Genomic DNA, 13,931 nt, shown 5'->3' on the forward strand with positions numbered 1-13,931 from the left:
AAGTGCTTTTCTCCTTTGCAATCACCTTTGTCCATTGAGTCACCATTAGGTGATCCTTCTTGTATTATGGTTTCATCTCTTTTCCCTAGGCTGATTTACAACCATTAACTCACTATACCAACTCCCTACTACCTTTAAGCTTTCCAGATTTTTCTCAAACTAAAAATGTTTAATATCCTCACATCCTAATTTTAATCACTGAAGCATTGACTACTTTAGTGAAACAACTGGACAAGTTTTCACCCAATTTTAAAAGATTTTCTGCACATCTACAGAATCTCAAATTTAATTAATGCACACAAGAAAACAACTGACTGGAAGGCAGATACTGAAGCTGAAACATACTGGCCATCAAATGAGAAGACTTGGTGGAAAATAACCTGATGTTGGAAAAGATTGAAGACAAGAAAAGAAGGAGATGGAAGAGAATGAGATGGTTAGATATGTCATCAGCACAAGCAATGAAGATTAATTCAGGCAAACTCTGGGAGACAGTAGAGGATAAGGGACCCCAGCATGCTGTGCTCCATGGGGTCCCAAAGAGTCAGACACGATTTAGCAACTGAACATAATAAAATACAATGTGTGCATTAATTAGATTTGAGATCTTTATACAGGATCAAAAAGTGGCTTAAATATCATGACTTGGCATAACTGGAACATATTTCAGTGTTTTAAAAGTAAGTTTACAGCTCCATTAAACATTTAACCTTAACCCAGCCAGTGCCTAATTAAAGCAACCTTTTCAAAATGACATCTATTTCCAGGATTATGTATTACTTACTCATTCAGCATAAATATTAGTGGATGAGATCTCTCAGAGGAAAGAATATAAATATTTGGAATGTGAATTTTGGAAGTGATTTGGAAGAAGTCCTTCGGATCTCACAGAAGAGTGTGAGTAACATTTTTCTGCTGTTTATTAAAGCAGCCTGCCTTTCTTTGTCTTTTCCAGTTTGAAAAAAGCATGCAATTTCTTTAAGAATTTAACTGTTAAAGCTGCAGCATCTAATTTTCAGGTTCATGTGGATTTCTTTAAATGTTTGGCCAGTTTAAAAAAAAAAGCAGAGTGTTGCTTTGCTGCTTCTTGTGCAAAATCAAATTCATATATTTTTTGAAGCAAACATTGTTGTAATTCTTCAAATGATGTACTTTGTACATTCTCCTGTGTGCTTCAAGAAACCTCTTTCAAATGATTTATACAGCCATAATAAACAGTGGGTATAAAATATATGCTTAAACTAACAAAAACAAATATTACTGTTTCAGTATAACACATTTATTCAAGATCATGTCTAAAAGTCATACAGAAAAACAGATAAAGTTCAAATTTTGAAAGATTTGGTTTCTGTCTTTTTCACTTCTTTCATTCTAATCCCTCAGTCTTCCAGCTATTTGTATTTCTGGGTGGGTTTTTCTTTCAGTTCTTTTCAACACACTAGAAACATTTATGGCTTTTCTACTCCCGGATTAATTGCATTTCTTAACTTTTCTTAACTTTTAGTCCAGCCCTAATTCCTTGTAAATCATCTGGCCATCTAACAATTATTCCTCCCTCCCCTAAAACTCTGACCTATCCAGATTCAATAGCCAGAAAATCAGATTATTCTCGTGGAATTTACATATCTTAAGGCATTTCTAAAGAGTTTTACGCCTCTGCTACTCTGATCCAGAATCATTTAATGGGCAACTGCTTCAAAGCCAGCAAAGGAAATTGAAGAAAGGGAGAATAAAGTGAGAGAAAAAGATGGACATAGCAGTGGTTGAATTTTGTTCCCCAAACTGATTTGCAATTAAACACAGCTACATTAACCTAACAGAATATGTGCTTGTTTAACATAGGTAAAATGTAGACAAGCTTTTGAACTGTGGTTTTGACAATTACAATGAATAATCACCCTTTTGAGCTTTTTTTAAAATGCAACCTAAACTTTTGATTGCACATTTTCATTTTGGCTGGTTTTTCCTTTCAGTCAATAAATAAATAATTCAGAGAACGGAGAAGTGAAAGGTGGTCTCTACTACTATGATAAACTTTGGAAATAAACCTCAACTGAATCCATTTAAAACTCAAAGGAGATGGCACAAATCTCATAGTGCTGAAAAAAGCTGTACTTAAATAACAATCATTGTCTACTTCCTTAATCCAATTGTCTGGTAGGCCTGCCTGAAGAGCAAAGAAAATTGAATTTCCTTTTTGTGCTATTGACAGAGGCAAAAAACAATCAATCAGTTAAGTCACAAGCATCCAAAGGAGGAGCTAGTCTCATTACACCTGCCATGAAGCCCTCACACAAGTATTTCAAACCACATATGGTATACCATTTTTACCATGATGCAATTGGCACAAATCAGATTATTTGCACCATTAATGCAAAGACATTATGACTTGTATGAGATGTCATGATGAAAATTTAATTTATCTTATCTAGAGACCTACCATCACATAAATAGACGTAAAATATAACAACTATACATGAATATAATAATAAAAACAGTGAAAAAACAGAATTAAAATCGCAGGAGTGGAGCTTCAGGGTGCTAACCAGTCCCACAGGTGTGTGCTCCTCTGTGAACCCCATGCAAGTTGGCAGAGCTATGCTTTCAAGCATTACCAAAAGGCTGAGAATATTAAGGGGCCCCCACCCTCACCTCTGAGGAGAGATTGCTCCAAAATGTGATGGTAACTGAAGAAAATGTTTTCTTTCTGGACGCTATCAGTCAAAAGTATTTAATGCTGGGATTGGCAGCATACCTTCCCTGCCTGACTGAATGAATGGGACAGACCAATAAAGAGATGGAGACAGTTTCACAGGTAAGTAAAATATAAATCATATTTCTTGCATTTGCTGAAAGCTCATCCTCTAAAAACGTGTAGCCAGATTTATCATATCTGAAGCAAGTCCCGTCAAATCAAAAGGGCAAGTCATGATTATTAAGAAGACTTTTTGAGGACATAATTAATCTATTATGAATGGACTAAAACTAAGACCAACTCTAAAAGCAGTCACATTATCTTTTTTTTTTAAGATCTGGTCTGGATATGTAAAATTTGATCTTTAAAAACTGTTCATGTTATTTCACAGACTTAGAATTGATGGGCTCTGTGTTATATCAGGAACGCTTTAATGGTCTCTCTCTGATGGTGTGCAATTAAAGGTACTTTAGTAGAGAAAAGGATATTGGTGGGGGTTTTTAGCGCAGAATAAAAATAAAGTTGCATTTTTTTTCCTATTCTGAATTCTTTGTCCATCAGTTTCTCTTAATGCCCCATGTAAATTGCTAAGTATGAAAGTTTGTGTTGTCATGATCCATAAGATTTAGTCTTTCCCGTGTGGACAGGAAATCATGCAAGTGGAGTGGAATGATATTAAAATGATGTTGTTGGATGTTAGTTTGGGAAGATTTAACTTCCACAATGTCTTCAGAAAATATGGTTGGTGCTTTAAAGTCATAATCTGGATTTGAGTTTTGCTTTATATATCATTAAGACTATTTTATTGGAAATGGTATTTTCAATAAATGGTATTTCAAAGCCATAAGCAGAGTACTAGTCCTTTCTCTATAACATTGGTTTGCCTGACAGATTCCTGAATGTTCTGCAGGAATGTCTAACTGATACAGCTAGGTATTTTGTCAAAGTTATTTCCAAACGATGGGACAATATGATCTGGCTCAAGTTTTTCCTTGATTTATCTTCTCCTTTGAGCAAATTGTTGTTGAAATTTAAATCTTATATATAAATCTTTATCTGGGTGATATACAGGGGTGGGCTACAAGCTGGAAGACTAAATTGTGCTCGCCGCAGTGGCTTGTAAGTGCTTGGGATGCCAGCGTGATTTTGATTTCGCACCTGTGGAGGTAGCAAAATCGCGCAAGGAGCCGCAGGTTTGCCTGTGTTTCGATGAGGGTTTTTTGCATCCGTGCATGCCAAAACACGGGCGAATCTGCGGCTCCATGCACAATTTTGCTACCTCCACAGGTGCAGAAGCAAAATCACGCTGGCCCCACAAAAACTTATGAGCTGTGGCGGCAAGCACAATTTAGCATTCCGGCTCATAGCCAGTGATGGGCTCCTACGGGTACGGTCAGGAACGCAGTACCGGTAGCAAAATTTGAAGCTCCTCCCCAGAGCACCCAATTTGCACCAAAAGATGTTGAAACAAAATGCATAAGCCACGCTCACAGTGTTGTAGTAAAACTTTTGGTAGCCCATCACTGTTCGTAGCCCACCACTGGTGATATACCTGTTTAAATAGCTACCTAGATATTCTCTTATCCAAATTCTTCTGGAAATGAAGACTAGGAAGTACAGTCCAAATGTTGTGTACATTTTACACAGTTTGCTAAATCTGGAGAGATACCAATAATACTAATACTAATAATACTAATAAGATAACAATAATAGAGGCAGGAGCAATCTGAAGTGGTTTCTTGTTTCAATTTCTTATTTTACTATTATTGTTTACATTTCCTGTTTTATTATTTATTATTTAAAGTATTATATATTTCAGCTTGGATGCTGTTTCAACCTCAACTGACTCTGGATGACTTATAAAATAACATAATGTAGCATAAGTAACATAATTATATAGACCAAAATGATTTACAATATAATTACAAGATGGCAACACAGACCATATGTCAAAATCTAAAACATTAAGAGCAGGGGAGTCCCATCTACTCTATTCCAAGGCCTGGGGGAACAATCAGTTTTTAAAGACATTCTGGAATACCAACAAGATGGGAGCTTTAAAAGATCTCAGGCACTAATGATAGGCACTCATCACACTAATGACAAAGAAGTCATGCTTCCTGGGTGTACTGAAAAGTAACACTATTTAATCAAAGGGATCTCGAGTACACCCCCTCTGCGGGATGATACCAGAAACTGTGACAGATAAGTGATCCCTCAAATAAGTGTCCTTTATAGGTAATAGGTAGCTCTTTGAATCACATTCAGAATCTCAGTAAGGGTGGAAACATATTGCTGTCATTATCTCTATGAGGCAACAACTTAAATGGGATTTGTTTAGTAGAATATTCCTACAGTGATGCTCCAGGCATCAGGTGGACTAGAAAATCCCAAGCTCTGTCTGGAATCCTATGGGATCTACCAAATTGCTTGAGAGAGGCTCAATCAAATAGATTAATTTCTCTTCAGGGGATGGCGGTACTAGTGAGCTACAAGCCAATGAAATAGTAATAATTTGGCTTGGGTTCAAGCCAAAAGCTCCTATGTGTCCTCCAGATAGCTGATTGAAGCCTCCAAATACCTTGGAGGTTCCACTGTGAGTCCAGTAATGAAATCCATCAACTTAAGAAAGGATTCTTCTGGACAGAAAGTAAAGTACCAGTAATACAGCAACAGCAGCTGCCCTAACTGTTCCCTAGAGCCCAGAAAAAACTTCACATTCATTTATCTGTGAAGCACAACCTCTGAGAGTCTGCAGAGACTCAAAGTAACAAATGTCTGCAGAAATTATATTGGGTCTCAGTTGTGACTTAAATAAATCTTTAAACACACTCATAAACAGAACTCACTGACTATTCACCAAAACAATATTTTTGCTTTGTATGTACAGCTTTCCTTACCCTTCTTTCCAAGTAAATCCTTTTAATATCAGCATATAGCATCCAGGGAGAGGGGCGCCATACAAATCCAATCAATCAATCAATCAATCAATCAATAAGCATGCATTCAGGTTTCACAATTAACTGTTTGTTTTGCTTTTCCCTAGTAGCACATGGAGGTTCTCCAGTAGCACATTGAAGCTTGATGTTTCCAATTTCTTTTTAGTGATTGTTTTAAGAATACTAGGTGATTTTCTAGAGTTTCTCCATAGCAATAATTCTCAAAAGAAAGAGAAAAATGGACAATAGTGCACCTGAAGACTGTTTGCCATAGCTATGTGACATTTTTATTCAGGTCTGATTAGTTTAAACCTTTTATGCAGAATATTATGAGAAGGGCTACAGTCATGGCTCACTCTACAGGAGGTGGTGAAAGTTTAATGCCATGCTGTAAAAATTCTCCTTATGTGGCACCCAAAAGGGCAAAATAGTCAAAAGAAAGAAAAGGTTAGGGTTCTGCCTATATAACTGATAGAATTGCTTATCCCCAGGTCTGGGAGGGGGCAGGTAAACTCTGCATGGAAGAGATTCTTGAACTTTACTTAAATGAAAAAAGATGATAGGCAGATGTTTTCTCTTTAAATTGTAGTTTAAAAGACAGATTGTGTACATAGTTCGAAAAAAAATATTGGAATGAACGATTTCACATAAACTGCTAAGTTTTATGAAAGGCAGAAGCTTTCCTCATGTGATTCTGAAAAGCTATTACTGGATCAAATAGTCCGCGGAGAGGCGCGGCATACAAGTCCAATAAATAAAATAAAATAAAATAAAATAAAATAAAATAAAATAAAATAAAATAAAATAAAATAAAATAAAATAAAATAATAAAATAAATAAAATAAAATAAAATAAAATAAATAATAAAATAAAATAAAAAATAGAATAAAATAAAATAAAATAATAAATAATTACAATTAACTATAGAAGAGTCATTGCAAAAAATGGCTTGAAATATGAAAAGGAAAACATGGAGAAAGTGTTGATTTTCTGTTCGTCACCCAGTACATATTGGTTCAAAATGGATTCCAGTGCAGCTGGATTTGACCTTATTATCTTCCAAAGTGAAGTTGTGCATTCTAACCCAGACATATCTAAGAATTTCTTTCTCAGTGGAACTGTTCCACCACAAAATCTGTTATTGGATATCACATAAGAATTATCTAAATATAAACAACTTTAAAATGGCAGCCACCAAACACTGTGACCAAAGCAAGTTCATGCAGACAAAATCTAAACAAAAAATATTTTAAGATCATCTTGATCGGTGTGAGAAAAGTAGAAAATCCAGTCCAACAAAAAGATAATTTGCCTCTGTAATTTGACACATAAGTACTGTATTTATTATTTTTAAAGTGCTTTCTTAAGACTTTAAAAGATCTATTGTTTCATAATTGCCAATAAAATAATCTGTGATATCTCATTGTGCTGAATTGATACTATGGAACAGCCACACATAGTTGTGTGACCAGTATAATAATTGCAAACAATTATGAGACTAATTGTTTTAATCAGTATAAAAGCTGAAGTTTAAGATTGAGCAGAGTAATATTATCTCGCTCTCTGTTAACTTCATTTGAATTTGTGCAAATATTATGTGTCAAAGTGTTTAAAAAATCTTTATATTTCTTTTGTCTTGAAATTTTTTGACTTGTACATGACATTACAATTTTGCAAATCTGGAACTGTTAGTTGTTATCACAAAATTTCTACCAACCATTTCAATATGTTTAGAAATTAACAAGTCAAAGTCAAAGTTTGAAAACCATCATTAAAAAATCACAGAAATGTAATATTCACCCACCAATAATTAGAACTTGTATATGATGTCTCATTATCAAAACTCTTTACATCAATAATGTTACACGTTACAACGGAGTTCTGAAGTTCTATTGTTCTTTTAAAAATGGGAATATTTATTTTTTACTCTGCATAGACATTTGTTTGTCTGAACAAGTACAGATAGGAAGAATAAAAAGATCAACATTTACAGAAATCAGAACTGTGGTGAATTATAGCTATACAGAACATTTTTAAATGAAATATTTTCTAATTAAGTATCAAAAGCAACATAGCACATTTGAGTTTAAATCTTAAGCAAGGTGCAAACTTTTCGTTACTGAAATGGGAGACCAGTAAAGAGCATCAAGTTTGTAGAGTAGATAGGGAAGTCCAAAGTCTCCCAGAACAAAGCAAGAAAGAAAGCTACTTTACTGTTGCCAAGATTGAGTTCATGAAATTATCAGTGTCAAGTGTGACTTGGGTCAATTTACTTCTCCCACACTTTTTTAAAAATGTGATTTGTGTTATATAATATGCTATATTGAAAAATGGCTCAAAGTCAGAAAGAAATGCAAAAGTATTCTTCATTTTTGTGAAAAGCATAAGCTTTGTTTTCCTTTATCACAGCCTTTAGCTGTCACAAGTGTATCTTAATGATTGCTTTTATTGTTTCATATTTTGTAAACCATTTGACTTAGATCAGCAAAGAAAACTCTAAGTAGTAAACTAAGCCATTTAACCATAATGAAAGAAGGATACACATTGTGGTCACTAGATATCCCAAATGTTATCAAATATATATCCCAGACAAAGAGGACTATATACATTACAAATAAAACAAAGTCAATTTGGCCATTTCAAACAGCAGGAGCTTTCTATTATTCAGATCAGATTGCTTTGAAATACAATTTTTAACACAATATATTAGCATCATTGCATTTCATTTCCCTTTTTTTGCTCTTGTCCTATTGAAATTTCAAATTCCTATCAAAATATTAAAATTATTGCCCTTAATATTGGAATATACTTATCTTTTTCACTTCCTTCTATTACTGGGTTTGCTTGAAAATGCAGTTGATTCTAATTATGCCAATCTAACTGCTGATTGGATAAAAGTGTTCCGAGGGATGACTCTTAAGTGGAGGTTGCTACACTGGTTATCAAAGGGCTTCTCAGCCTAATTCAACCGCTGGCATTAATATTTGTAGTCTCTATGGTTTGGCATCCATGAACTTAGTGCAGCTCTTCTCCTGACCAAAATTAATCTGTCCTTTGGCTTCTCTGAATCCATCCTAAGTGAAATTACAACACTGGATTTCAGAAGCCTATCTTCTTGATGGCAATCTCCATGCTATTTTACTACTTGCTCTAAATCACAGGTGACAAACTTGCAGTGTTACAGTACGTTTCGTGATGTTTTTCCCATTCATGGAGCTGGGGTGGGCGTGGCCTACACATGACACATCCAACCCAATTTGATACCCCTGCTCTAAATGTTTACAATTAATAATAATAGGTAAATTATGTTTTCCCTGGAGCGAGGAGAAATGATAATCAACAAGCAATTAAATCATCAACAAGAAATACTCTTCATTTACTTAATGTGGTACTATTGTTTTCTTTTGTGGTATACATGATATTAAACCTTTCTTCACACAAGGCTTGATGTAATTGGCTACTAAGAACAGTGGCAGCTAATACCTTAGGCCTATACATCATGTTTTTTGCTTGCAAATAAAGTTTCATGTTTATATAAAGATTGAAAATAAAGATTTCACACTATGTAGCTTCCAAATGTTATATGATAAAATATGCATACATATTTAAGAAAAATGCAAAATATAGTATCATGTATGAATGAACTCATATATAGTACAAGGTATCATATCTTACTTTTTTTTTTAAAGGAAATTTTTTCTTGTGCTCACTATAGATAAATAATGACAAAACCTCTTAAAACCCACCTCTGCCATCAGGCATGGGGGAACTGAGACATCTCCCCTTGCCTATGTAGTTTTATGTATGGTATGTTTGTGTGTATGCTTTTTTAATAATGGGGTTTTTAGGCTTTTAATGTTAAATTGTTATTTTAGACTTTTAATATTAGATTTGTTATTGTATATTGTTTTATCACTGTTGTGAGCCGCCCCGAGTCTGCGGAGAGGGGCAGCATAAAAATCTAATAAATAATAAAAATAATTTAAAAAACCCAGGTCTATTAATTTTGGATTTGTACATAAAATATACTATCATGATTCAAATCCATAAAATGTTTATTTTGAGACTTTTTTTGCCATTAGCTTATCTTACCTTTCTTTTGCAGAGTTATAGAAAAGATATTAATCAAGATTGCTTTAAGCTAGCCATACTTTGCAGGATTCCTAAGTGAACTTAAATTTCTTAGATTTAGAGGAATATCAGAGGAAAATATTTTGGAGCAGTACTAAACATTCTTTTAATTATTTTATGTGAGTAGAGTGGGACATGGAATTGTTAAATTGTGGAACAGTCATCAGAAAATGAGCCTGCATGATCTTACTTTCATAGATGTATGCAGAAACAGAGTCTTGTTCTATGTAACATAGCATAATAGCCAAGAGATAAAGATGGAGACCCATTTCAGGCAATAAAATATTATCCTAGTATGGTTCTGTCAATCAAAACATTAAAATAGCCTGGGAGGTTAACAAAACTAGTCAAATAAAGTAGTGGTTTCTTTTAGTTCTGAAACGTAAACATCACAATCTTTAAATATTTTATAACTTCAAAAAGAAGTGGTTCTATTCTTTCACTAGAAAAGTGAATTGTTCTATCATGAACAAACAACACTTGACATACTTATGCATATTTTTATCAAACAAGCTAAGAAAATACAGGGAAAATGGGTTGCCAATTCAATTGTTATTGCATTGGATTATTCTCTATCAATTTTATTGCTTGTGTGTTTTTTTTAATCTATCTATCTATCTATCTATCTATCTATCTATCTATCTATCTATCTATCCATCTATCCATCTATCTATCTATATTGTATGGCCTCCTTTATGTTTAGCATTTTCAAATATCTCCCCTCCCCTCCCCTAACTGAAGTTTGGAAATGTGGTTCTTTTTTCTGGCTTTGAAAATTCATGCCTAACCTGTTAAATTCAACAGAGAAATATATAGTGCAATTTAGATATCCTCGTGGCTTGCCCTACAGACAGCACTAAAGAAATTATTCAATATTATCAAGTCATGAGTGATAGCCACTAAAATGCTTAATGGAATCAGTGAACCCAAGAGTACGATTTCATGGCTGGAACCTTGTGCATTTCCTCATTTCTGACAAGAGTTGAATATAGTCAATCTGTTAGAGTCAGTGTTCTGGATTATTTACATGGTATTGGCTCTGTAGGCAAGAGACACAAGTGGACTGCAAAGGATATAAATTTCCATTACAGTCATTTTGGTATTGCTAGGTGCAATCTGGTTCCTTTTTTCAGGGGTACATTTTAACAGGATGATAAACACATTTAGAGCAAGTACTCTTCAGATAGTAAATATCAAAGAATCAGAAAGCTGACATAGCAAACCAAGTCTCTATCTCTAACCTTTCACACCTTTAGAGACACTAAAAACAACTCTAATTTGTCATGCATATATGTATGAGTCTTAAAGACAAGAACTCGAATAAGTCTTGGTTAAACTGAATGCAAAAGGAGCTTGACTCCAATGGATCGTTAGACAATCCATTTTATCCAAAGGGATAACTAGAGCCTTATTTATAATTGCAAATAAAATTAACCAATGTATGTAAAACATTTCTTTTCTTTTCTTTTAAATACTTTGAAATTTTTAATATCCAAGTATGTCGTATAAAGCAAAATTTGATCACCATAAACAATTGCCTCACAATAAATCCAGAATAACAATGCAACATAAAAAAAATTGTGTACATGTATTGCCAAGCATACGGAGAGAAATTAATAGATGAGATTTCTAATCAAGATGGATTTTGCTAGCAAAATGAAGCCCATAGTGCCTCTGTTCAACTTGGATTTCTTAAAAAACACCCCTTTTGAGGTGTTTGTGAGAAGGAATGTTCCTCCTCTCCTGATGCATTAACATCTGCTTTCAGCAAAAATAAATAATAATAATTTTAAAAATTTCTATAATAAATGTTCAGTAGAAAATTCCCACATTTGACATAAATGCTAAAGACGCTGTAGAAAGCACAGTATTTTACCACTGCTGTGAAACTAGCATACGTGCACTAAAGTGTGGAAAAGTAAGAATTACCTGTCTTTCTGACATGACATAGAGGTAATTATGATCTGTGGAAAAAGCCATGTCACGGAGGATATGACTCCCATCCTTGAAAATTGGCACCATTTCGTACTGAATACCACCATGAGGAGGCCCATCTGCTCGGATCTAGGAAAGAAGTCAGACATTGTACAGATTAGTCATTGTTACTGAATTTAAGTGAAAGAACACTGTAGGTTGATATCACTATAGATTAGAAACAGAAGTCAAACATAGTTTCAAACACTGCCTGTCACAACTGGATCTAAACATAGGTGCCCATGGGATAGCTTTTTAAAAATTTGTTATATACAGTAAAATAAATGGCCTAGGATAAAGTGACCAGATTTTAAAATTGGTAAAGAGGGACACCATTGATGGGGATGGGTGGGTGGGTCCGTGATTAAAAATTGGTCTAAATTGTAAACGCCTCTATAAAAGTCTTCTGAGGCAAGCAAGAGTGATTGTTGGTACACAAATTTGATAAGTACCGGTAAGTCAAATCTGGATGATCTTTGCATTTGAGTTAAATGTTAGATTTTTTTAAAAATGAAAGAGGTACAGAACAATTAGAAATAGAAAATTACTTGGAAATCTAAAAAGAAGCATGGTAGAAGCATTCAGAAGAAACCAGAATTTAGGACTTGATACTGGGAAGTTTAAAAATTGCAGCCATAAAACCAAGGATGAATCTGGCCAATGTAATAATAGCTTGTCTATGATAAGATGTGGACTTGATTTGGCAGTATCAATTCAAACTGGGGATTTTTACTTTATATTGAAAACATTGCAAACATTTATATTTTTTTAAAAAGCTAAGAGGACCAATCTTACTTTATTTCTGTTGCACACTAACTCTCTTAAGGTAAATCACAAGTCTGCCTGGATTGCAAAAATCCACAGGACCATTGCAAAGGGCTTAACTTTCCAGTGGTCATTTGGATTTTTTGCAACCCAGGTCTTGTCACTTAATTTTGCCAGAAAATGCAGAACTGAAGCTTTGGTTGACTAAACTCGTAGTTTCAAACTAAATTTTGCTATCTCCTTTCCTCCCCACTCTCTTTCTTTCTCTCTCTCTCCCCACCTTCCCTCTTTCTCTTTCTCTCTCTTTTCCTCCCTCCTTCTCTCTATTTCTCTTTCCCTCCCTTTCTTTCTTTCTCTCTCTTTTCCTTCCTCCCAAAATATGTTCAAATGCCCTACCGAATAACATCCTCTTGCTTCCATGAGTGCTGCAGGCAGGCTCCTCTGGGCCTAAAACCAGGCCCATGTGCAGGACTGGACTGGCTAGCAGGCTCCCCCTGGGTCCTAGCTGCCGCCCTTTTCCTTTTCCTCAAACAAACAAGCTCAGCTTCTGGGGGACTGTTACTTTTCTGTCGGAAAATGAGTAGTGGGACTAAAGTTATGAACATAGTTTCTCTCCCCCGTTGAGGAGAGAGAGAGCGACTGCAGGGAGAGCTTATCCCGGCACTACCCCATTGCAGATTCTGCAGGGTGGGCGGGTGAGAGCTCCAGGGGCAGGGGAGACAAGGAGCAGCAGCAGCTGTGAAGTTGGAGACTCTTGGAAGGGGGCAGGAGGGAAGAAAATCTTTTTTTTAATTTTTAAAAAGGTTTTATTTACAATTGTGGATACAGAAAAAATAACAATGCAAAGACAATGTACTAACATACAAAAAGAGAATATTAAAAAAAGGGGGGGGGAAACAATACATCAAAACACATAATAAAATGTAGGCGAGTACAAGACCAATCTGCATAATCTTCAGAACTATGTATATTATCTTTAGCCCAGTTGTAGCTAATTTCAAAAATCAGTTTAACTCTTGTAGATAACAAAAAATAGAAGCAAAACATATACATATAACATGGAAAACAAATAATAGTCTTACTTAATAATTCATAACTTTTATCTTATTTGCTCTATTAGGTTTTCACCAGGTATGATTTTTTAAACATAATTAGGTGTTTACAATGTACTTAGCGAGTATTGTTTCTATTTTCTAACCAGTGATAGAGTAAATTCCAACAATCATAAAATTGTGTTTCCTCTTTGCCTTTTATTTCTAGGGTCAATTTAGACATTTCTGCGCATTGAATAACTTTTTCTAATGCTAAGAGAATCTTTTTGTGGCTGAAGAAAATCGGGACATTTTTGAAACATCCTGGGACGCGGGACAAATTATTCAAAACCAGGACTGTCCCCCCAAAAGCGGGATGTCTGGTCAGTTTAGTCT

General features: G+C 34.7%; 1 protein-coding gene across 2 annotated transcripts in view; it reads right to left on the reverse strand.

The window, feature by feature from the left end:
• The window catches only part of PLXNA2 (plexin A2), a 545,151-nt gene that overhangs the window by 321,466 nt on the left and 209,754 nt on the right, over window positions 1–13,931 (reverse strand). Inside the window, exon 4 of one of the 2 annotated variants that reach the window (XM_070745594.1) lies at window positions 11,695–11,829. In XM_070745594.1, the coding sequence (XP_070601695.1) occupies window positions 11,695–11,829 (135 nt within the window). Of the gene's footprint in view, window positions 1–784; window positions 954–11,694; window positions 11,830–13,931 lie in introns of those variants that run through there. The other variant, XM_070745595.1, reaches the window with a different exon arrangement.

Source organism: Erythrolamprus reginae, chromosome 3 (assembly GCF_031021105.1).
Source record: "Erythrolamprus reginae isolate rEryReg1 chromosome 3, rEryReg1.hap1, whole genome shotgun sequence".
In the NCBI taxonomy this organism is placed as follows: Eukaryota; Metazoa; Chordata; class Lepidosauria; order Squamata; family Dipsadidae; genus Erythrolamprus; species Erythrolamprus reginae.